Consider the following 24,941-nt stretch of genomic DNA (forward strand, 5'->3'; position numbering starts at 1 on the left):
CTTTCTGCTGTGTTTGCCACCACAATAGTTCTGAGGCCTTCCTAGGAACAACAATATACAACAGGCACAACTGGCACCTGAGAATCCAGAGACTGAACATCACTTGAAGCAGCTCCATAAAACATCAAGGGACAAAGATCAGTACAACTAATAATAGTCAAGCTACTACTGGGATGAAGGGAATCAGACCTTCAGAGAGCTCTAAAAATGTCAGGCTTTCTGCACTTCTGAGTGTCTTTCACAATGTCAGAGCAATGTAAGGAGGGAAAAAAAGGAGGGCACTGATTTGGGTTCAAGATGGGAACTACTAAAGTCCCAAATACAGACAAACACCTTAGTTATTTTAGAGAAGAAATGGCAGCATTTTAAAATATGTCTAAAGTCACAAGATCACTGACAAAGAGTCTTTTTGAAAAATTTACTTTAAAAGGTTGGATTAATCTGGATAGAAAGCAGAAGCAACCAGTTGTAAGAAATAAAAGACTGAAGAATGCTCAACACCCATTTCTCCAACAAATCACTGGGCCAGAAATCCTGGTAATTGATTTTGTGATTGCCCGTAAGTTTTGTATTCCTGAGGATGCAAGACAAAGAATGTTTTGACTTTGTGCACAGCGGTCTGAACAGAGAATTCCCCGTGTTTATAAAATATATGTATTAAAATATTTGCTATTTTAAGATAGAATAATGCAACAAAAGTCAATAGCATAGATTGTAGCAGAGGTTACTTTGGTATTTTTGGTATCCAGCAAAAAAAACCATCCTTGTTTTGGCTGGCTAAGTCTGGAAATCTCTTGAAATCAAGCACATTAAGGAGTCCTGTGAAAGGTAAAAGCAATTCTGTGTCCTGCAATATCTGATATTCCTTCTAGTTCCATACAGTTCTGTTCTCCACAAGTTTCTTACTTGAATTTTAAACAGAATTATAGCAAAACTTTCTATTACCTTCAAATACACCTATAGAATATATTCCTCAAAAATCCTTGTAACTGCTATATAATAATTTTAGGCAGCCTCTTAATGCTTTTTCTGATTAAGCAACCTTTAATTTAATGAGCCCACTCAAAGTGTCTAAACACTCAAATTTTAGAGCACCAGATCTTTTCCTTAAAACCCCTAACTACAGTGCAGTAATCCTACTTTCTTCATATCCTTGGGTGATGGAGTAATGCTTCACTCTATTTTAACCAGGCACACAGTCTGAAGAAGCAGATATCACAATGCAATAGTCTCAAATGGATCCAATCAAGTTCCTGCAGTGAAGCTGGTTTAGTTAATGATTAATCTTATCTATATTTTCTTTCATGTTAAACATTCATTTGCTCTGTGCTACTAAAACAGCAGCAACAAAAATTACTTTGATATTTTGTTTTACTTTATTTTCTTCTTTGTGCAAAACTCTTATGCTTTCATTACAAGAACACTTCAGCAATAAAATATTTTTTTTCCCCAGATTTTTTTCTTCTAGCAAGCAGGTTATTGACTATAGCATTGAATTCTGAGAGCATATTGAATAGTTGATTTTCATCAATTCTGCTCTCAAGATTCCCGTATTCAACTAACAAATCTGGTGGAACAAACTATCCAGGGAAAATATAAAGACACGTTTTTTTCCAATGAAATTCTGATGACATAATACACTGATACAGAAGACACCAAAGACACCCAGGCACAGGATCAGCTACAGTGATAAGACACCCCAGCACCACTGGCAGAAGAGAAGTGCACACTGAGAAAACATGCAAGAAATTGGAGATTCAGAGTGCTTACTTTTTCCAGAGGAAACTATGTGTTTCTGGCTCTGCTAGCTACAAGGGGGCTGAGAAAAACCAGTAGGGACAGCCTGTCAGGCAGCAGAGAGGCTGGAGCACACAGGAAGCTCAGAAGAAGAGCCAACCCCTTTCCTTTCACAGAAGGCTCAGGACGAGCAGGAGCCTGTGCAGAGCTTCCCTGGCTCGCCCTGTTCAGAGGTCACATCAAGGAACCAAAATCTGTCAAGCAAGAGCACTGTCTGGATGTGGATTGACAACAGCACAGTGACACGTGTAGCTCTAGGCCAGGCACAGAAGCATTCCTGCAGCTGAGTCACAGCACCAGGGAGCTGTGAGTGGGTGTGAAGCAGTTAGAAAACCACAAGCCTACCACGGGATGACTGTCAGAGATGACTGGTGGTTTTTGCTTTGAGCCAGTCTGTGAAGAGTGCAGATATCTGAATGCTGCTGGTTTTTTTACAAGGATAATGGTTGGAGCCTTCTGGAGACTGTGTCCCTTTGGGCCGTAAAGTTACAGTCACTTTACCTGTGAAATACAGGAGGTCAAAATGACTTAACATGAGATGACTTAGTGTCCATAACCAGCTACTGCCTTTGTGATCAGCATGCAAATATAAAAGTGTTGAACCACGGTAACAAGCACCTATTGAAGTGAGCCCAGACTTTATTATGGAAACACACATTTTAAAACAGAGAACAAACAATGGGTTGTGGCAGCAGCTCTCTGGCCACAGAAAGCAGGCACAGACTTTCCCAAGCATTTTCCCAAAGAAGGTTGTGAGAAGATCAGAGAAAAAAATGAGAAACAATTCTTATCTCTACTTGTTGCACCTGCTGTTGTGTACATGTGGAATGTGTCATGGAGACTGGTTTACCAAAGGGCGATTTCTTAATTAAACACTGGATGGTGCTCAGATGGATTAACCAATTAGGTCAAAGCTGTATTGCACTAGCTGTAAGGGTGACCGGGTTTCTTAATATAGTATAAGATGATAGAGTAAAGCAATTAATCAGCCTTCTGCAATCATGGAGTCAATACTAATTCTTATCCAGCTGGGGGCCTGCAGCAACAATGGATTATATGAGGGTTGCTGTCCAGACTGGAGAAGGTTCCAAGCGGACCTTATAGCGGCATTTCACTACCTATAGGGCAACAACAAGAGAGCTGGAGAGGGACTTTTGACAAGGACATGGAGTGATAGGACAAGGAGGTGTAGTTTCCAAATGACAGAGGATAGGTTTAGATTAGGTATTAGGAAGAAGTTCTTTACTGTGAGGGTGGTGAGACACTGGAACAGGTTGCCTAAAAAAAGTTTTGGATGCCCCATCCCTGAAAACATTCAGGACCAAGTTGGAAGGGGCTCTCAAGCAACCTGATCTAGTGGGTGGCATCACTGCCTGCCCACAGCAGGGGGCTCGGAAGAGGATGAGCTTCAAGGCCCCTCCAACCTGATTCTATTTTCTGATTTGCTTGAGCCAGGAGTAGCTGGATGCTGCATGTTATATAGCACTGCTCCAATGCTGAGTTATTGTCCTGCATATGACAGAGGCATATTGAACACTCATAGAATCACAGAATGATTTGGGTTGGAAGGGACCTCAAAGACCATCTAATTGTATCTCCCCTGCCATAGGTAGAGCCATCTCCCACTAAACCAGGTCTCTCAGAGCCCCATCCAACCTGTCCTCGATACAAAACTTTGAGAGAAATAAATAGCACTTGCTATCCAAAAGCTGTAGATTCTCCTGACTTTAGGAAAAAAAGTTAGAACTCATCCCACATCGTCATTATGGAAAGAGCTATTTGCATTCATACTGGACAGACCAATGCAGTGGACTTCTATCTTCTCTGCTTTTAAAACCATCAGAAAACCATGCTTTTTGGGTAGACCTTGGAAGAACATCTGGATACACTGTGCATGACTTCATCTATTACTTTTATATTTCAGGCAAAAATCCCAACAGCCTAGACATTTCATAAAATGTTTTTCATCCATCGGGACTTGCTTGAGATGAGATTTGTTGAAACATATGGCATAACAGTACCTCCTAAACAGAGGTATTTATTAAAGAAAACTGTTATAATTAGAGCTCCAAATAAACAGCTTTCAGTTAGAAAAGCTCTCCAGCTTTACCTCCCTTGTTTATCCAGGCTAGATTTTCCTTGGAGCACTGTGTGCCACACAGACAGCCAACGGCTGAATATTAGTGCAAAATATTACAGTGTCATTATGGTTTGCTTCAAACTGACTTTATACTGCTCTGGCTCTTCTTTTCCAAAAACAGTCCTTGGCCAAAACAAACCAGCAAAGCAAAAAAGCTCACTGAGAACAGAATTGTTTATTCCAAAGAAGATAACTAGAAAGACAGAGGAGAAACTAACTGCTGGCATGGAAAATGGCTCAAAGACATCTGTTGAACAGCTGACCCACACCCACTACACAATGGACTGAAACATCTACAAATTAGCTACTGAAACCCCCAGTTTATAGCTCAGTATTGTTTTAGTGCATTAAAGGGCCGTGGGTTAAACTGTTGGAGCTCAGCAATGAAAGCACAGGGACAGGCCAGAGTACTGGGGGTGCTGACCTCTTTCGTCTAACTATTCCCACCCACTGGCCAGAACTAAAATATTTTGAGAATCCAAGTTCAACAGCCGTGTTCTGTACATTTAATATTACCAATATAAGCAATACTGAAGTGTTTCACTGGTGCAATGGGATTAAGGGAGAAACAATGCTAAGGTCTAAGCTGCTCTGGAAACAGCTATGTGCAATATCACAAGAAATGTAAAATGAACATTTGCAACCCAACTTTAGCAACATTCCAATTTTACAAGCACTTTGTGCAAATTAAACCGAAGGATTGGGACTGATGTTCTTCCCTTAGCACAGCAGTCTACCTGCAGTCCCATGACAGCATTGCAGCAAGGCAGAGTAATTGATGACTTAGCTTTATCATAGCAACAAATTCTTCAAATACTACTTTTTAAAAAATTTATTCTACTAAAACCAGATAAAGTTCGGAAGGATTGAACACCTGCCACTTTCTCTGTCCTTCACTTATTGCCCATCTGCAGCTGACAGAAGTGTTAAAGGATACAAATAGCAGAGGAAAGAAAAGCAGAGCAGCAAATCTTTTCTTTGATTTGCATAGTTTCTCCAGGCATAAATTCAGCAAAAAGCACAGATTTTCTCTCTAATGGTTTCACTAGTCTAACAATTTGCAAAAGAAGCTAAGTCTAGAAGAATGGAATCTCTCATCCTCGATATCAAGGGCATCTCAAAGGTTTCAACCTTTAATGCAGCATGGACTTCAGTATTAACTTCACACACAGGTATAAGAGAACTATGATATAAAGCTGCCAAATCCCAAATGCCCAGATCAAACAAACACTTACTCTTTAATTCATAAGGATGTGGATGTAAAGTAGAAAAATTCAGGCCCTCTCTAGGCAAGATGTGAGTTTAGGACTCAAGAGACAAAAGATCAAATACCACCTCTTCCTACCTAAGGTGTGACCTACAGCATCCTAAATTAGGTTTCCTCTTCTAACCCATTGGGAAGCCACATCTCCCTTCATTTGCTCTGTTGCAGGGATTACCTTAGTGAGCCTCACTGGGCCCCTTTTCTTTTATATACAGACAGTTCTGACTGAAGAATTTTTTTTGTTTCTTTTTTTTAATAAAACCTGAAAATAAACATGTGTGTCTCCCTCTCATAAGGCTCAGGTTCAGCTTGTGGTCTCTTACCACTGGCACTCCCATTATGAATGATTCAAGGCTGCTTCTGCCACAGAGGTCACTACTCCATCACAGGTCATTTGTCCAGCCTACGCTGTGCTTGGCAGTTGTATTATTTAATCGGTGTTTTGCATACTTGTTACAACTCAGTGCATTGGTTCACTCAGAGCAATGGGACCATCAGGAACATAAACCACTTTAAATATTTGCTATTACAGAATAACCCCAGTCTGGAGTGCATCCACTATGAAGTAAGTGCCCTGGGTAACTTCAACTGTAAATGTCTTTTTTATTCTTAAATAATTGGTATTATGACTTACCATCTGATGGCAGGGGCTCTAGAAGAGATGGGATTGAGCCTGGGTGGGAAAAACATGGGTACCTAGAGAACTCAAGGACATGACAAACACATCCTTTTTTCCCTGCTTTCATGCAGTAAATCTCTCTGGCTCTCTAGCTCAGGCCTCTGCTCTGTCTCCAACACAGATAAAAGTGACCTCCCTGATCTCATATTGTTCTGATCAAAACAGAGACAAACCCTGTCACTGAAATGTGACCCAGGGGCTCACAGACAGTCCATATAAACACTTTTGGATCTTATCCTGCCACATCAGTATTTCACCATGGCTTTTAGGCACCACTCTTAAAACTCACACAAAAAGACTCAGCCCTAGACATGCTCCTTCATGATCTGTAATCTCAATTCAGCACATTTGTTTTGTTCTCTTCTTTTCTTCTGAGACAGAGTTAAGTTCCTTCAAATAAAGACAAACCAAAAAAACCTCACATTTAGACATTACTGAGAAATTGCCTTACGAATGCTCATTAAAACTGACAATCCAGATGCAGCCTGACCCAGAAGTCCCTAAATTGCTGATTGCTAGAAGCTAAAAGAGCTGTCCAGGAGAGTTCTTGCTGTTCTTCCCTCAGCACTTAAAAGGCCACTGCAGAGAATGAAGATAATTGTATCTCAGTTGAGAGTGTGCTTACTTTGTGTCTCATCATCACTCGTATCTTTTGAGGGCAGAGAAAATGGTATTTTTGGTCTGTATTCAAGTGGTGTCGAGAAACAGACCAAATTTTCAACATGGTGGTGGGGAAATGACACATTTACATATCCCAGAACCAAAAAGAAACAGACATTTCTAGGATCTGGCCCAAATTCTGAATATTCCAATGTTTAGAAATTGGAATAAAATCAGATTCTCATGTTTTCTTACCTTACAAGTCACTGTAATTCTACCATTTCAAAAAAAGAAGGCAAAAAAAGCTTAACACAGACAATAAAAATAAGCACACTATTCTTTGAAAATAACAGAATTTCATCAACTCCAGCTCCTCCAAGCAAAGCTGAGTACTCAGCACTATGACAACAACCTCCTGGCACACTGTTCAAGGCCAAAAGAAACCAGGGAGTGCTTGTACGGTCTCTGGGAAGGCAGCAGATCCCACTCTCACCATCTGCCTGGAGCTCTTTACAAGACAGGCACTTCCCATACAGGATCTCCAGGTTCTCCATTCGAGGTGGGCAGGCAGAGCACAGCCTCCCTCACTCTGACAATCCCCAGAACCACGCAGATTTTCACATTCATCACACCAAGAACCTGCTGCTGAGGTTATTTTGTCAACTCTATTCATTACCAATGTGTCCCAGAGGATTCTGCCAGGAAGAGGCTGAAGCACAGCGTTTCTGCTCCTGGGTGTTTCATTATGGCACAAGTTCTCACCTGAGTGACTTGCCCCTAACAGAGATAAACATCTTGTTCAACTAGAACTTCCTTGATAGCCAGAGCCCTGGGCAGAGCCAATCTTTTGTTCCTGTGAACATTGAGAGCATGTCTGGCTAGGAATTTGGATAAATTTTTGATTAAACATTAAATGATCACAAGTGACAAGCATATGGGACAGAGTTTGCCCATCTTTGCCCAATAAAGTTCAAGCTTATATAGTCAATAAACTGAATTTTTGTCCAGGTATTCTTTCTACTACACACACACTTAAGACCATAGTGTCCTTGCCAAACAACTATGCTTTTACTACCTGAAAACTTCAATCTAATTCTCCATTCAGGGAGCCTTACTACACAATTATGATAAAATTGAGTGTTTTCTTTCCACCCTATGGAGAAATAATCTCTTGGCCTGTGGCTCCAAATCCACTCTCCCTGTGTTTCATGGCTATTTTTTAAACTGTATTTGTTACAGCTATGGAATTGATTTTGTGCCTTACAATTACTGCTGGCTTTGCCAGTCACTACAAACAGTCACTTAGGCTGGCAAATATTCTCTATCTGAAGCTGTAAATACAGATAAGTATTTTATTTTGAGTCCTTTAATATCACCTGCCTGGCACCCTGCAGCAATGCTAGGTATGACCAAAGCATCACAGCAAATAAATCCCTATTTCCCAGTATTGCAAGTCATCCTTGTAAGGCTGGTATGCACATTCAAGAGACATTTTATAATTAACCTGTTACAAAGATAACTATCTGAGACACTTTTCACTATCAAAAGCTTCAAGCAAAATGTCTGTCAGCAAGACGGAAACTCATCTCTGCTTTTTGCAATAATTTTTTTTATTCCTTTTTCCCCTAAAGTGCATTTTAATATCATAAAACTTTTTTTTCTTTTCTTCCTCCGATGTAAAAACAACCATCTTCCCTTCTCTACAGGCACTAGGTTCAGACAGATGTAGTTCTGGATGACCTTATGCCCACAAGTCATAGTTTTAAGCAACTAGAAGTAACCTATGATATAGAAATAATCTTGCTTTCTACTCTAGTGTTTTTAGGGCCAGTAGCAGGGGAGGTTTTAGATCCCCATCCAGTGTGCAAACCCAACCACAATCACATTTTTAGGATTATGGATGCTTTTTTTTTTTTTTGATGTTCAGGAAACTTATTGTGACACTTTGCCATGAGATTTTTGGCCTAAACTTGGCAACACATAGTACATAAAAAAAAATCATACAAGATGTGCCCGCTTCAATCAGCACTACTTCAAGAAACTTGAAACTTTCATTCTGGGCTCCTACATGAATTTTGTATAAATGTAGCAATTGTTATGACCAAAGTATGAACACTGAAACAAACTGCTCCTTCAGACTATTTACTGTAGTTTGCTTAAAATAAACGCCATTATATTACAATCTTAAAACACTAAGATCAGTTCAGCCATGGAACTGCATATTCTTCTCAGTCAACAGAGAAATCCCACTGCCTTAAACATACACCATGCACAAGGCATGTACTGTGCTCATTGCCTGCAGCTCCTCACAAACTGGTCCCACCCCATGGCCAACACACTCAGCTCCAAATGGAGACAGTCCAGAAACAAAGTGTTTCTCTGGTATTTACCCCAGCAATCATCAGATCTCAGAAATTCTGTGATGTATTCCATCTATTCCTTAACACACTATATTAAACCTAAGCAATAATGCCATGCATGAGTTATTCTTCCAGTGAAGCAAATCCTTCTCTGGGCCCAACTAAAAACTGGAGTGACATCTGCTGTTTCACATGCAGTTTTAGAAAGATTTTTCATTTAGCAGCTATTTTGATTAAACAGATCCAACAGATCTTCTTAACGCCTAAAACCAGGACATGTGCACTCAGACTCCCCTCAGAATTCTGCTCTTCTGCAAAACACTCGCATAAAGAACTCCTTGAAGGGGTTTTACATTCATAAAGACATCAAGTGCATACTGCTTTTATAAATTTTATTTGCAGTACCCAAAGAAAGGTTTTGCACAGCAATTTTTGTTATTAGAAATCTAAACTAATTTCTCTGCTGCTTTGCTTTGGGAATGAGTTCTTTATTTGGAAAGATAAAAAAAAGAAGACTGGATTACTCAATATAGGGCTATTCCACTTTCTTAGCTTTTTGAATTGTATTCTTTTAACTAGTTAATTTCAAAGGTAAGAAACAGCAAGAGCATCTTCAGCTGTCTTAGCTATTATCCAAATAACCTTGTTTCAGCTGAAAACAACTTTCAATTAGAAATGTTCCCAGCTGTAGAACATTAACACATCTGACTGGCCAGACCAAACAGTTTATGGAACAAACCAGAATAATTTATGGACAAATTCACAATTACAAGTAAAGCATCATGACAGGACAGTTCAAAACCTGATTCAGCTAAGATATCTGGGTCAAACAGAAAGCATGAAGTCAGTGCCATGCTGATCACAACCACATGACACTGCAGTGATACAGGGACAGGCAGTTTCAGGACACGCTTCCTAAGATCATGATTTTAAATACCCAATAGGAACTCAAGTGAAAACAAAAGATCTTTTCCTCACCTCTGCTGGAAATCCCAAAGAAACACATACAGCATAACAGGGTTAAGGTATGCAAAACCAAGTGAAGAATTTGTCCTACCTTCATTAGTTACAGGAGAAATATTTCCTGGCTTGCTTAAAAATGAAGCAAAGGAAAGCAGAAAAAAAGAAAAAAGGCTGGCATAGACAGATAGCCATGTGACACAACTACCTGCTTAGCAGGCACAGTGCTGGTGCAAAGTAAATGCAAATAAATTAAAACTCACTTTTCAGAGTCATCCCATGGACTGCAGCTCACATGAAGATGGAGGGGCTGTGGGTCAATCCTCTGTCTCTCTCCCATACATGCTCGTGTCCTCAGACCACTCCTGATGAGACTTCACGGGTGTGGGTAAGCAGTTCTACCATGGGAGCTCCCTCTTGAAGTGTTGCTGGACCTTTCCCCTCTTTAAAGCTACTGGGAAGCGATCTCACCTTCCCAGAAAGAGCCCAAATCCCAGAAGCTCCCCAGTCCTTCAGCACACCATTGACCCCTGATTCTCCACAGGTGGGGTCTATCTCTGAGGGGAGCAGGGCAGCCTGCCACAGCTGCCCTGCGTAACAGCCATCAGGAACCATCACCTTTATACCACCCTTGTCATAGAGGAGCCGGGTTTTTCTTTGTCCATGCCTTCTTTGAGGTCAGCTCTCTGGCTAGCCCATCTCCAGGGTGCCTGTCCCTCCTGAAGCACTCAGAGCAAAAGGAAAAACCCCATTTTCCCAGCACCTTTCCCAGGACTAGGTTTTGCTGACAGCCCTAGCACTCCTCCCTGGCTCCAGGTTTCACTAAACTCAGCGATTTTTCCGCACCCTCGAGCAGCCTTCGTGAGGGCTCTCAACATGGCTCCCCGTGAGGTACCTCAGGAGCTCAGGGGGCAGCGCCTGGCTCCTACAGCTGCTCCAGGCCTGTGGCGGCTCTCCTTAAATGCATCTAAAAAAGGGCAAAATGACACTTGGCAGCAAGGAATTTAGGGGAGAAGAGTGGGAAACAGCAGGAGAGGCTTATCTGGACACAGGAGGTTTTTCATCCCATTTTCTCCCTCTGTTGAGCTGAGGCGTGAGCAAGTGGCTGGGCAGGCGTGTGGCAGGAGGAATATTAGTTACAAAGATTAGTAAGTGAGGGCGGAATAGTTTTGCTTCTGGCTCTTAAATGAGTCACAAAGTCTTCCAAGAACTGAAGGTACCAGAGTCCCTACAATTTCCTGAAAGAATCATTCAGCCATTACCCGAGTACAGCATCCATCAGCAGGGACTGCATAGCCCACATGCAAATGGTGACTCAGGGTCCTTCGGAGTCATTGCCACAGATTAGGGAACTCAGTTTCCCCCAAACCTCACAGTTCTTTTATCAGGGATAATGCATCAGTCCACCAATGTCCTAAAGCCTTAAAGAGACTAGATTTAATGGATTATAAAAAGAAGGTTACCAATCAGGAATAGCTGTTGACATCGCAGTGCTGCCACACAAATGCTTAGCAGACATCACATAATAGTATTTAATCAAAAAAAAAAAAAAAAAAAAAGGCAAGCAGCTAGTATTCAATGTGTACCTGAAGAGACAGAAAATAACAAGGATACTAGTAATGAGTTTCCAGAAGGCAGACACAAACAGCTGGGGTCTTCCAGGCACATGATAAAAGCTTGAATAAAAGCTTTTCATGTGCAATCAGATTTAAAAGCAAGCTATGAAAATAAAATGTTTAATGATTAGGTCAAGCAGCCCAATCCTGGAACCTGTTCCGCAATTAATTTTATTGGTGCCTGGAATAATGACATGGTGTCTCTACTTAGAAACACTGCAACTTCATTTCTGCTTCCAGCATAGAGAATAAATTTGTATATGTGTTTGAGCTGATGATGTGCAAGACTAATTTAAACCAGGCAATGCATACAGACAAAAAGCAAAGGTATTTCTTAAGTGAGAATTTAAGATCACAGTGTCACTGTTCAAAAAGTTATTCATTAGTACTGTGCAACCTGTCTCTGCTGGTCGTACTTACAATAATGGATAAAAGGTACTAACATTCTAGACTACCCATTGTAATATGGTTTCTCAAAACGTCTGGCTGGCAGATTGCAAGCATGCTGGCGGCAGTCCCTTTGCAATAAAGTCAGACTGTTGCTGCATCTTCAGAACAGCAGTAAATGATCCAGTTGAAGTTCTTCCTATGAAATTGACTGACTCAAAGACATTGATTTTTCTGAGATTGAAGAGTGTAATACTTACATGACTCAGTTCACATGGCACTGCTGAAAATGGGATAAATACCATTTTGCTAACCAGCACAGCAAAATAAGGGCACAAATAAAACTCAAGAGTAGAGGTTTTGGGTAAGGTGAATTGTTTTGTTCATGCTCTGCTGTGCTTGTGATATTCCAGGCACTATTTTCCTTACAAGCTTTGACAGCAATCAGTACTCTCCTTATTGGGACAGATCTAACACTGTAGTGGCTGCTCAGCCTAAAAAAACCCAAACACTTGAATGAAAAAAACCAAAACAAAAAACCAGTGTAACACTACCAATATAGTAAGGTTAAATTTCCCAAAATCACAAATCTGTTTCTAGCCTGTCTCCAAGGATTAGCACCATACAACTATCCACTCTGAACAGCAGAGCACAGACTCTGAAGACATGATACAGTAAGGATTGCTGACATGTCTGACGTTGCTGATCTTGAATTTCAACCATTCCTGAACAGCTTTAAGGTCACATTTCTCTGTGTGTGTGTGTGTGCATGTGTACTGAAGATGTAAAGCAATAAATCAGATTACTGGTAGCAACAGTGATGTACGGTTGCAGGAACTTCAGAGAACAAGAAAATGCATCCATGTTCAATATAGAGAAAAAAAAGTGGTGTTTTACCCAGAAAAATAATTAAAGGAGTCCACATAAATTCTGATCAAAGTTCTCATAATGAAATGACTCTAATATTGTAGCAAGGATTTGAGTAATTTTAAAATGTCTTTTTTCCTGTGCAGCAAGTAGTTTTTCACTTAACATCTGGATCTTAGAACTCTTCACCCACAAATCTTTGTTCCCATTTTACAGATAGGAGAATGACAGAAAAAGATCTCAGATATGGCTCAGAGTGACTCTACAAATTCACAGGTAAGAAGCAGAATCAATGAAAAACAGGTATTACGTATTCTTAACCAATGCCAAATTAATAACATTAAATGGTGCATCTCCTTGAAATAGGTCACAATAAATAGAAATAAAGATCTCTTAATTAAATCAGTATTTTCAGGTCTTCACTTTGAAGCTTTAAGCATCAAATGGGAACAGAAATACCAAACCAATACTCAACTGAGGAGCAGCTATATTACCCTGGCATCTTACTTAAATACACTGACCTGAGTGATTTTAATATCAACATTTCTTTATTTCTCCTTTTAGGCCTGGAGCACGAACATAGCTGAAAAGGCTGGAAATGAATGTTCATACTTTCTGTGCATCATCAGTAGAATTATCAAAGTTTAACTTAATCTGAGCAATCTGTGGAAGTCAGACATGACCGAGGTCATGATCAGAAAACAATTGTCTCCTAATACTTAACGTAGTGCTAATTTTTCCCACTGAATTTGAAATGCCAAGAGGAACAGGAATAAAACCATAGTGGCTTCTCAGAGGCATTACAGCTGAGGATATTTCATTCTGTCAGCTTTAAAACATAGGGGGACACTTACGCATTTTTGCACCCACATTAGAAAACATCAAGTTCAAAAAAGTTACTTTATGCTGCTGTTAGATTAAGTCAAAATTCTTTTTACTTGGATTTTAAAAAGTATCCAAAGTTGCACTCCTCCTATGTTACCCTTTAAAGATGAGGCAATACTAAACACTAAAGGTTCAAGCCTGCTGTAGTACAACTGAGAACTGAACCTATATTGTCCATAAACAGCAGAGCAAGCTTCTTATTTATCCTTTTCAGTCACAGTAGGAGGCATAAATTCATTGTTATTAAAATTACCTATATATGAAAAAGGCTTTAGTTCAGGTACAAATGAATTTTGAGCTACTTACCAAAAATGACATTTAATTATTTCATTTTTTTAATCTGTGACTTTCCTTTCCGAGGAGAATAAAAACCATTGTCAGCTCTGATTCAAAACCTGTGATTCGACCTTCAGACACCAAGACAAAAGAACACTCACAACTACTTCTACTTGAATATTGTTTTAATTTTCACTTCACAGCTGTAGTCACTAAACTCAACATTTTCCACACTGCATAACAAGCTGCTATTATAGGAAGTAAAACAGTATAATTCAGCACTCTGAGCTGGAGAATCATAATTAGATGAAGTATTACCAAGATTCTTCTGTGCCTTAAGATATGCACCATCATTTGGCTTCATTATTCCTGATGTCGCCATATAGTTCATGGCATATGGGAAGACCGAGATATAAAAGCAGCTTTATTAGCTTTCAAACCAGCTTTCGGCAGCCTCCATTCTCAACCCTTGTAACACTCTTGCACAAGTCCCCAAAGGATGCCTTTCAGCACTGAAGCAATCATTTCAGGTCATAAAAAGATAAAGAGCTTTAAATAACTCTTAATTTTTTTTTCCCCAGTGAGAAAATGATTACTTATGTTCTCAAAATTAAAAGGACTTTGTACAAAAGGTCTGAAAGGATCTGGTTTTAATTACATATTTCAAAACTGAGTTATACATAACAATTCTACTGCTTATATGCAGTAAATAAATATATTAAAAATTTAAGAGACCAAGAAAAAAAACAAGCAGACTAGACGGCAACTGACTCGGATGTTTTCTGGAAGTGCACCATCAATGATTTGTCCCTTGTGACTGAAAACAAAGAGGGAGAAGAAAAGTGGCAAAGAAAATGAGCTTAAGTAAGAAAATGTAGCATCCTTTTTGATCTTGCATGCAAGCTGAGAATGAGAAAAAGTTTTGATCATTCAGTCTAGAGTCTTATTTAAAGATCAAAACAAGTCTATGCAGCTTAAAGCCTTACTTCATTAAAAGAAGCCATGCACAGTCAAAGAGCTAATTGAATGGTAAGGTGGACATTCTTTCTTGCAGCATTGCTTAAATGATAGAAACTTTATTATAGACTGCCCTGTATTCCCCAGAAGACAATCAAGGTCCACTTGACAAGAGTTTTTTCCATCCAGTGTGCTAGTTCTTTTCAAATCTTCCATTACCTACCTGCTACCTTAAGAATTATAGGTTGAGTTTTATAACTTGTTAAATAAATTACATATACAAATTTAAATCTGTCACCCATTTAGAAATAGAAACTGCATATACATATAATATACACAGACAAAAACTTAAGGACAAAATTAAAAACAAGTGACTCAACCTATCTGCTAAGCCTTTTTTACCTACAAAATTAAAAATACCAGTGATAAATTCTGCTGCAATATAAAAGTCTCTTTGAATGTGTAAAGCTTTTGCTGAGACTGTATAAATCCTAACACACAACATGTTTTCTCAGCAAGTGAATCTATTTTTCCCATTCCTTTGAAGATGCCACAGAGCTAACCAACATCCAAAACTTTCCTTACTGCAGAGGGAACAGGCTGAACATTTGAAAATGCTTGAGAGCACAACAGGTTAACAATGAGAAGAGTATTCAATGGCCAGCTGTTGAATTTAAAATTTCCATCTGCTGTCCACATTTTGGCCTTTTCAAATGTTTTAACACATTATACGTTACCCTGCCTTCAAATCAGTGTTGTCTTGCTATATAACACAAATCACATAAAATCAGAGCTAATTTTGATCTTCAATTATGTATGAGAGATCCAAAATCAGGTTGGCTGTCTCCAGAGCTACTTGCAGGCCACTGCACTTGGCAGCAAAGCAATCCAGAGTCCGGAGATCAGCAACCTTTACTGAGGGCTCTTTAGGACAGCCCTGTAAAATGGGAGTGCTAGACTGGCCTTCCAAAAAGCTCCAGCTGAGGTCCTCTGTGTTGTCATTCACCCCGCAGCTGCATTTTGATACTAAATCTGACCACCTGGAGGCACAGGGAGAACCTGAGGGAACAAACCAACAGTGTCCATAAACCATATCTGTCAGAACTTCTTCACCATCATGACTCAGAGAGCGAGCTACAGTCTCCAGGGAACGGCAAAACCCGTCAGCAACCAATTGGTACTGTGTCTGAGAACAACCCAGGTCTTTGAAAGTGCTGGCAGGCAGACTAGAACTCTAAAAAAGAAACCAGAACCAGGAAAGCAAAGTTAGAGCACAGTTTCACAGAAATAATTTAAAGCATGTATCATACTGCTGCTTTTTTTTCCCCCCAAAACAGATGGTTCATTTCTAACTAAAAAATGTTTAATTATCCCACAATAGGACAGAGTCAAAGTGTCTGCATGATCATCTTCCCATATAAAAACTCTACATATTTTCAACACTTCAAAACATGCAGTTACTACAACAGATACCTACAGAAAGGTCAACAAGTACAAATATAGTGTTAAGTTTAAAAGACAGAATTAAAACTGAGTGCTTCAAATAGACCCCTTAATTTTATATTAGTAGTTAGAAAAAATGCCACATTAATCTAGAAAGTTTTACTGTTGCTCTGATTAAATAAGAATAAATTCTTATTTCTTAAGTATATTAAGCATCTTTAAAACCCTTACGTCTTACATACCTTATGTCTTATGTATGAAGCCAGGTGAGTTTCTGTGCAGCCTCCTCCTAACAATGCCAAAGGTTCCTTCACTGTTAACTGTAACACATGTTCTGCAGTTTCACAGACCCGCTGAAAATCACATGAAATTCTTGTAAGACATACCACGATTAATAGGATTTGTCCCCATTGAAAAAAAACTACCGGAATAAAATCTTCAGCAGTGTCTTGTACAGATTCCAAGAACTTGAATTACAAGTGGATATAAAGCTGCTGAGAGATTTCCAAGACCATGTTCACTTAATGAGAAATTGTCTTTATTTGTCCGCACTATGGAGAGGCAGAAATAAAAAGCTCCATTTTAATCCTTCCTTTTCCAAAACAGGGCTATATATAAAAATTCAGTCAGTATCAATGACATTTCCAGACCAACTGTTCAATGCAAAACAATGCTTAACTATCATTATATGTGTTGCTACTGGCGTTTTGATCTTTATCTTCTCATACACCAAGTAATGAAAATATTTATCCAGCACTGGCCTCAAGAACAGGTGAAACATGTACCTGCCCCTATACAACTTACTGTATTAAAACAGAGGTATTAAATGAACATAAGCACTTCAAGGATTTTGAAATTCTGGAAACATGCGAACTTAATTTATGTACTGAAAAAAACAATGTTTCTAAGATCAATCTATTTAATATTTCCCAGTATTTTTCCATTAAAAACATGACTTTCCAAGAAAAGACTAAGAAAATTTGCCTACCTTCAACTCATCCCATGCTGTTTCACTTCTGTTACAGAGTATCAGGCTGCAGATAACTGTGTCTTCAGGAATTAGATGTAGAAAATGCTTTGAAGCAAAACTCTCAATGCACAAATCTTTCAAACTGCCATAACAGCCAGGAGACAACGAATGTATGGAAGCTATAGGCTGTGAACCTGTCAATTAAAAAGGAGAAAACAGTATGTAGTACCATCAGAACAGCTAGCTGATGCATTTCATAAAGCATAAACTTTATTCCTCTTGGCTTTTTAACTTATATATACTGTTCAATACCTGTCATTTCAATTCACACAGGAAATCACAGAAACCAACACATTTTAACTGCAAGACTTTGTGGCAAATTGAGATTAAAAAACCAATTTTTTCATTTGTCTTGAATCAATTTGAAAATAAACTGGAATTGGATATCCCTCATGCAGCAAGCAGTAATAACACCTGTGGTATGCCACCATCAGGGCCTGCACAGAAGACCTATTAATCTTGAAAAATGGTTTTTAGACTAGAAAAGAGCAACTCTTGCTCAGTGGCTAAGGTAGAGGAAAAGAAGAGGCCTTCCTCTGCAATGACACCACCCCAGGTGATGCTCTCCTAATGACAACTCCTGGACAATGGTTTAGGCAGAGAACTGGCCTGTTACCTGTCACACGCCTCAGGGGCTCCATCAGAGACAGCCCAGCCCTGTCCACAGCCACAACACCGTTCTCCTTCAGGTACTGCTTCAAGGAGGGATGCATCACCTTCTGGCACAGCACAAGGCCCACCTCATCCTTAACCAGCTGCTGCCCCATACTGAGCAACTGATTCAGCTCTGACACTTCCAGAGAAACTCTGTGATGGACCACTATAGTTCCTTCCTCAGGGTTAGAGCCGTCACCTGACATGGACACACTGAAAAGTGCAATCTTGATCACGTTTGAACCAGTCCTTTTGACAGAAAGTGGTTTTCCCAATTGGATTTCTGGCACTTCTATCAGCAGTCCAGGAAGAACTGCAGAATCCACAACTCTTCTACCTTTCACAGGTATTACCACACACTTCCCTAAAACAGCATTAGTCTCAACATGACATGGAACAGTAAATACAAAAGCCTTTAAAACCAGCGAGGTGAGATGATCAACTTCAGTTTTATTAAGCATGCAAGCAGGTTTGCTTGTTAAAATGCTCCGTACCAAACAAACAAGAGTCTCAAGACTGCTAAAATCCACAGACACCCGGCAACCACAGGCCTCAGATTTCAGGTGGTCCATGCACAGACTCAGAAGATGCTTGCTTATTTGAATGACAGTAAAAGGTGCAACATTCAGGCTCCTGAAATTTTCAATGAAGCCACAGCAAAGAATGGCAGTGAATAAGCCACAGTCACTGAAACGTGACACATGGTTCCGTACAGAGGCTGTCAGGACACGCAGCACGGGCTGGCTGACGGAAAGGTGCCCCAGGAGGGCTGAGGATTGGGAAGTGGCACAAACACAGCCCCCCACACCATTGTGGAGCTGTTTGAGTCGACCAGCAGGACCGTAGGAAGACTTTAATATCCCACTCAGCAGAGACAGTGACTGACTCACTGCATCTCTAGTTAACGGCTTGCTAGTAAATAACGGAGGCTTTTTAGCTTCAAGGCGAGACATTTTGAAGGTAAGATTTTAATTCTAGCCAAAAAAACATTTCATTTTTGCTTGGATCCATAATTCATTGCACTTTCATATTTTAAGAGTAGTGCATTTTAATTCTTTGCAGGTAAGGATTATTATTTTCGGTGTGAAACAGTATATATAACATTCCTGAAACTACTCATCACAGCTCTCTTAAAACGAGGCTTAAATCATGCAAAATGGATAAATAGCAGGGCGCTATTTCATTCCAGACGATTTTTTCTAGCTTCTGAATGAGACTGAGCAGACTTTTTCGCAACATAGTTTACAAGAATGCTTCCTATATGGACACCTATAAGTGACAGTCCTGCCACAAGCAGAAAGTTCTTTCTACTCCAGGTAGTTTTCTTCATCTTTTCTGGCAACAGTCACAGATGAAAACCTTCAAGCTTAGTTATACCTACAATAAAAAACAGAAAGATATTAGAATAATCTTATGAAAATATTGTATAGCTTGACCTATTTTAGTTTTCAAAGTCAAAAAAAGTCACAGAAGGACAAATACTGCATCAAAAACTATTTAGGTTGGAAAAGACCTTTGAAGTCGAGTCCTACTGTTACCCCAGCACTGCCAAGCCACCACTGAACCATGTCCCCACATGCCACATCTATGCATCCATTAGGTGACTCAGCCACCTCCCTAGGCAGCCTGTGCCAGTGTTTGAGAACCCTTCTGTGAAGACAGTTTTCCTAATACCCAAACTAAACCTCCCCTGGTGCAACCTGAGGCTGTTTCCTCTTGTCCTAGCACTTGCTACTCGGGAGAAGAGACCAACCCCCACCTTCCAGGTGGTTGTAGAAAACGCCACATTGCCCTGAGCCTTCTTTTCCTCAGGCTGAAGACCCCCAGCTCCCCCAGCACTCCTCACAGGACCACTGCCCTCTCGGGACTCATTCACACCTCAGTGTCCTCTCTGAAGGCTGGAGTCCCTCAGCAGTGCCAAGCACAGGGGAGAATCACTGCCAGCACACGCTGGCTCATGTTCAGCTGCTGTCACCAGCACTCCCAGGAATCTCTCCAGCCACTCTTCCCTGTAACTCAGCATGGGGCTGTGACCCCAGCACAGGACACAGCATTGGGCTTTGATGAACCTCCACTGGCCTATGCACTCTCATTTTTAACTGAGAAAATCTGCTAATATGATTTTACTACAAACACAGAGAGCGCACCAATTATACCTGTCTATTAATAACTGCAATTCTGACCTCTGGTCTGTACTGTTATCAGGTCTGTAAGTAGCAGGCTACCATCAACTTCATTGAATTGCACTGAAGTACCAAACCTACAGTGATAGCCACCTGATTTTACTCAAGAACAAAAGAACTCAACTATAGTCAGCAGTGCTTGCCAGGCAACAGAAACAACAGCTTTTGATGTTCAAACAAGGTTTCTTATTTCAAGAGGCCCACAAAGAAAGTTTTTCAGTTCTTATAACAGTAAAACTTAAATCAACGCGTATTTACATTCCTATGCAAACTCTACAGTATTTACACTCGTACTTAATTTTCATTCTCTGTTGTAATCACCATCCCTACTAAGACAAAATATGTTACTTTGTACAGTCAGAATTATTTCTGGGCAGTTTTAAGCCTGAAAGGACACTGTTATAAATCCAGTCACATGAGTTTCATTACTGTCCTGAAGTTACTGGAGCTTGTTTTAAAATATCTTTAAGACATATAATACCCTCAATTAACTGAGCGCATCATGTGGGATTTAGCAGTAGTTTTTGAGATTTATGATGCACTTTTTGGGTCCATGTAGGTACAAAAAATTAACTCAGTTGCAAAGTAGAATAAAGCTCTGAAAGACTAAAGTTAGAACACCAAGGCTGTATGTTTGAAAATTCTCAATTAATTCATCTTCTGCCTCATAGACACAGACACAACTAATTAGGCAACTTACCCAAAAATCAAAGTACTAATGCTATTTTTCTTTGCTTTTGCGAATGCTTTGCATCATGAATGTCAGAATGTCACGTTCTGGAGAAAAATCCTCTGTCTTCACTTGGAAAATAGGACTGGACTTCAAGTAATACCAGCCCCAGTGCACTAGCCCCAGGCCAGCTCCCATAACAATCAGAACTTTGTTGTCCTTCCAGAAGGTTTTAAGACCCATTGCAAACTGGCATCTACCTAGGTAAAGATAATTTATTATTTTAAACATATTCTAGAAATATTTTTTTCTTACTCTGTAATAACAACACTGAACACATGAAGCTGAATGTTAATACCTTTAATTGCAGCGCAGCAGATGACTCAAACACTAAACAAAAAGCCTTACTTTGTGAACAAAAAAGAAAAGCACCTCAATTCAGACATTTTGAAATGTTAATTGCTGCATTTGCTTCGAGCTTTGGCATGCTAAATCTTAAAACACAACAAAGCTTATCTAATTATCTAATTACAAACACTAGTGCCCAGATGGTAAGCATCTGAAGCCCAAAAGCAGGTTCAAAATACACCTTCCTCCCCATAGTTAATAAAATTCAACGAGTAGTTGAGCTCCTAAGGTAATCCAGAACTTTGAAATTGCAGGCAAAGCAAGGTGTGGAGCTCCTGAAACCACTTTACCTTTGTGCAGCTTTGCCTGACCACCTTATAGTATTCAGAAGCGGCGCCATTACAAATGGAGCAATAAATTAATCCTTGTACAATAAGAAGGTGGAAAAAAACCCCAACATACTTTCCATGGGATTTCGCACGTATACTCATGTTTTATACCAAAATACCTCACTGGTTTGAGCGGCCACAAAGCTGTAACTCGGAGAGGAAATGCTCCCACCCCCGCCCAACTCCATGACCCTGACAGGTGTAACCCGGCCGCCCAACCACCCCTCTCCGCGCCCCGGAGCGCTCCCAGCCCCCTGCTCCTCCTTCCCCGCGGCACAGCGACCTTAAAGCGCGGGCGGCTGAGGGCGCAGCGGCGCACCTGAGGCTTCTCCCCGCTCTGGGAGCGAGCGAAGAAGGTGCTACCGAGGAGGCGAGCATTCACCCGCCCACTCCCACACGTTCAAACGCGCCCCGGCAGGAAGCAGAAGCATGCAAGAAGCACGGCCCCGGACGTGCCGCGCCGCGCCGCCCCTCGCCGCCCGCCATTAGCCGAGCGCCGCGTCACTCGCGACCCGGCCCGCCTCAGCCGCTGGCGGCCATTTTGCGTGCGGGCAGCGCGGGGCGGGCGGCGGTGACGGGCGCGGCCATTTTGGGTAGGGCAGAGGAGCGGCGGGAGGCGGGCGCGGCGTGGGGAGGGTATGGCCGCCTTGTGCCGCCCGGCGCTTGGGGCCGCGCCTGGGCTCTGGCCCCGCTGTTCTCTTCGGGTAAACCTCTGAGGGGATGCTCGGAGTGCCGGGGCTCTGGCGGCGGTGTCGCTCGGCTCCCACCGAGCCTGCCTCAGCCGCTCTTTCCCGTTCCTCACCCCCATCCAGCCTGGCCAGGCATAAAAAGACGTCTATATATCTGATTTTTCTTCTTTGCATACCTGCTGCTGTGGCCACTCCGCCTTACATCTGCGCCCAGCTGTCTGAGGCTTCCTGTGGGCGGACAAAAGTGCCCCGGCCAAAACAAGTTCAAATAACTTTGTTCCCTGCCCTCCGCTTTCCGTTAGCTCTTTTGCTTTCCTGTATTCACTCCTGTAAGTACAAGAAATACTCCTGTGAATACAGTTCTACTTCTCCTGTGTTCACTCTTCTCTCTACTCCTGCAGTCGCTGTCTAGAATATCTCGTTTTATATTCATTTGTTAATGAATGGGTTTGTTTTCAATTTTGTTTATAGTTGCAGAGTTTATGACTGTAGCCAAAAGACAAGTATTTAATGCCTGATCCCCATGCAGAAATGAATATAATTTCTAAAACAGTGTAGTAAGTTTTCATTGCAAATTGCAATCAGCTGTTCCACAAAAGTTTAAAAATATAATAGTACCTGTATGTGGCCCTCTGATGCTCCTCAGAACCTCTCCTCCCTCTAGTTCTAGGCAGTTCTGTGATGACTGGGTTATGTTTTGGAAACTGAATTGTTGAGCCTTAAAGGTGAATGGGCAGTTTATGAATGAAGGAGTGTAAATAACAATGAGGAGAAAAGGTGTTGACTTGGATGGAAGAGTATTTTTCAAGGGTTAAGTGGAGTAATTGGCAGCAGTGGGCATAGAAATCCTGAATGGCAGATGGGAAGATCGTGGTGTATCTTTTCGGAACTGGGGATGCTTTACTGGCTGTATGAGTAGCTGAGCATTGCACTGCTCGTCCCAAGCTTAGGATCTGCTCCCAGAAACTGACAAGTGCTGGACGGGAAAGTTCAGAAAACTCTTTTATGTTGTGATAGTTCATTTTGTGTACAAAAATACTTAATATCAATTTACCCTACAGAGTTCCTTAATTAGTGTTTGTTTGTTTCTGCCACTTTCAGGTGCCCTCTCTCCCACTCAGAGATGGGCAGTGGGTGAAGCTTGCTGCTGTATATCCAAGTGTGTGCCAGGAGTTTTCAGTTCTTCCTCCCTCTGAGCTCTGCATTTCTTCACCACAGGAAGCTGCTTTGCCAAGGTAAGATGCTGTTCATCAGCTGGCAGAGAACACTTGAGCTTGCTCTCTGGGTGACCATGTTTTCTGGCTTCTCCTGAGTACCCACTGCTCCATTTGACTCAAATTTAGGGAAGAAAGATATTCTGCCATGTTATTTTTAAAGTGCGTCTCACTCTAGCTACAGGCAATCTATGTGTTTGATTCTAAATCATGTCTTCATCCACAGGTCATATCAATATTTTAGGTCTTGGAATACTACACATCCTGTATAGTATAAATACTTTTGTAGTATAAATATGTATAGTCTTTTTTAGTATAAATATATATAGTCTTGCGAGGAGCTTTTCTGCCATATTTGCTTATCTTCATGTGTTCTTATGTGGTGTTTACTTTAGAGGTTTGCAACAGAAAAAGGATTCCATGAGACAGAATCTTGCTGTCAAACAGCAGCACTTGTAACAGATCTGTGTTTTTGGTGTTTGGTGTTTTATTAAACACAGGAAGTGGCAAAGTATTTTGGGGCTAGTTGGTTTTGGTTTTTTTTTTTTTTCGTTGAACAATTGGTGAGTGGTTTTCCTCATCTTCTGATGTCTTAGTATTGAGTATTTTTTCACCTGTGCCACTTCAGTGATTTCCCTGATGGTTCACACATAAAATATTTTCCTCTTTTATTCTGTGGATTTTCTTACATTTTGTCTGTCTGCTGTATTTCCTTTGTCTTATCTGTGTGGTCAGTGCAAAGAATTGGGGTAGTTGGCAAACTCCCAAAGTCGGCTTACTCCCAGGAAGAGCAAACTGAACCAAAGCTCTTTTCTTGTGTGTCCTTTTCCTTTTTATGTTTTTTCTTCTGTTATTTTGTAAATTGGTTTTGGAGGGGATTTCTGCCTGCCAGCAGTTTTCACATGAGTAGTAGCAGACGTGTTGCAACAGTATTATTCTGGAAATTAACTGGTAGCAGAAGAAATCAGTGATGTCAGGGTAAGTTCAGCAGAGCTTACTACATGACTGAACTGAACTAGGATGTCTCAAGTGGTCCAGAGCTCTGTCCTTTGCATTGTGTTTCTCAAAATTGCCATCAGTAAAGTTGTCAGGATTTAATGTGATAAAATTGAGACATTTCCAGGGCTGTTTGGTGCAAGGGAGAATGATAGTGAGATGGCACAAGGCATGATGGTATTCCAGCTTCTGTGTGCAGGATTGTTAAGAATTTTAAGATTAAAATCGTCTGTGCTACACCGTGTAGTTTTAAAGGGTGTTTGTTTATCTTGTTTTGCACTTTTTTGAGTTAAATAATGATAACAATTTCATTTTGAAATGTGGAAGCATAGTGCGTGACAGAAACAAGTATCCCCAGCCTGACTGGTGTCCTGAAACATCGACAGCTCTATCGCAGTACTTACCTGTAACTTGAAATATAAAATGATAAATGTATACACATTCCTCAATTTTTAATATTTGCATTCAGGATCCCAAATTAAGTGATTTAGGTCTTGCTTTGGATAAGCAAGGGAGGAGGATGTCCAAAGTTCACTT

At 40.7% G+C, this 24,941-nt stretch overlaps 4 protein-coding genes across 10 annotated transcripts in view; 1 reads left to right on the forward strand and 3 right to left on the reverse strand.

The window, feature by feature from the left end:
• Nucleotides 1-13,998: 13,998 nt before the first annotated feature.
• MKKS (MKKS centrosomal shuttling protein) lies at nt 13,999-18,868 on the reverse strand. The gene is made up of 4 exons (XM_030268813.4): nt 17,878-18,868; nt 17,220-17,395; nt 16,474-16,584; nt 13,999-16,022 (listed from the first exon to the last, which is right to left on the reverse strand). The coding sequence occupies exons 1-4, from the start codon at nt 18,866-18,868 to the stop codon at nt 15,582-15,584; spliced, it is 1,719 nt and encodes a 572-aa protein (XP_030124673.4). The 3' UTR covers nt 13,999-15,581.
• Nucleotides 18,346-19,245, reverse strand: LOC140683777 (uncharacterized). Its single transcript, XM_072927421.1, has one exon. The coding sequence runs from the start codon at nt 19,243-19,245 to the stop codon at nt 19,096-19,098; it is 150 nt and encodes a 49-aa protein (XP_072783522.1). The 3' UTR covers nt 18,346-19,095.
• Nucleotides 19,246-20,819: 1,574 nt separating this feature from the next.
• LOC140683776 (uncharacterized) lies at nt 20,820-21,964 on the reverse strand. 3 transcript variants are annotated; one of them, XM_072927420.1, is made up of 2 exons: nt 21,888-21,964; nt 20,820-21,028 (listed from the first exon to the last, which is right to left on the reverse strand). In XM_072927420.1, exons 1-2 carry the CDS (start codon nt 21,934-21,936, stop codon nt 20,820-20,822), a joined length of 258 nt encoding a protein of 85 aa, XP_072783521.1. In that variant the 5' UTR covers nt 21,937-21,964. The 3 variants fall into 3 exon arrangements, with proteins under 3 accessions (XP_072783521.1, XP_072783520.1, XP_072783519.1); XM_072927419.1 differs by having other exon boundaries at nt 20,820-21,024; nt 21,825-21,961; XM_072927418.1 differs by having other exon boundaries at nt 20,820-21,024; nt 21,789-21,926.
• A 35-nt stretch (nt 21,965-21,999) lies between these two features.
• Nucleotides 22,000-24,941, forward strand: part of SLX4IP (SLX4 interacting protein) — a 70,042-nt gene continuing 67,100 nt past the window's right edge. For 4 of the 5 annotated variants that reach the window (XM_030268815.4, XM_072927416.1, XM_012572305.5 and 1 more), the window contains exons 1-2: nt 22,386-22,523; nt 23,296-23,429. The gene's annotated coding sequence lies outside the window, so the exon portion shown is untranslated. Of the gene's footprint in view, nt 22,099-22,385; nt 22,524-23,295; nt 23,430-24,941 lie in introns of those variants that run through there. The other variant, XM_041715363.2, reaches the window with a different exon arrangement.

This window comes from Taeniopygia guttata, chromosome 3 (assembly GCF_048771995.1).
Source record: "Taeniopygia guttata chromosome 3, bTaeGut7.mat, whole genome shotgun sequence".
In the NCBI taxonomy this organism is placed as follows: Eukaryota; Metazoa; Chordata; class Aves; order Passeriformes; family Estrildidae; genus Taeniopygia; species Taeniopygia guttata.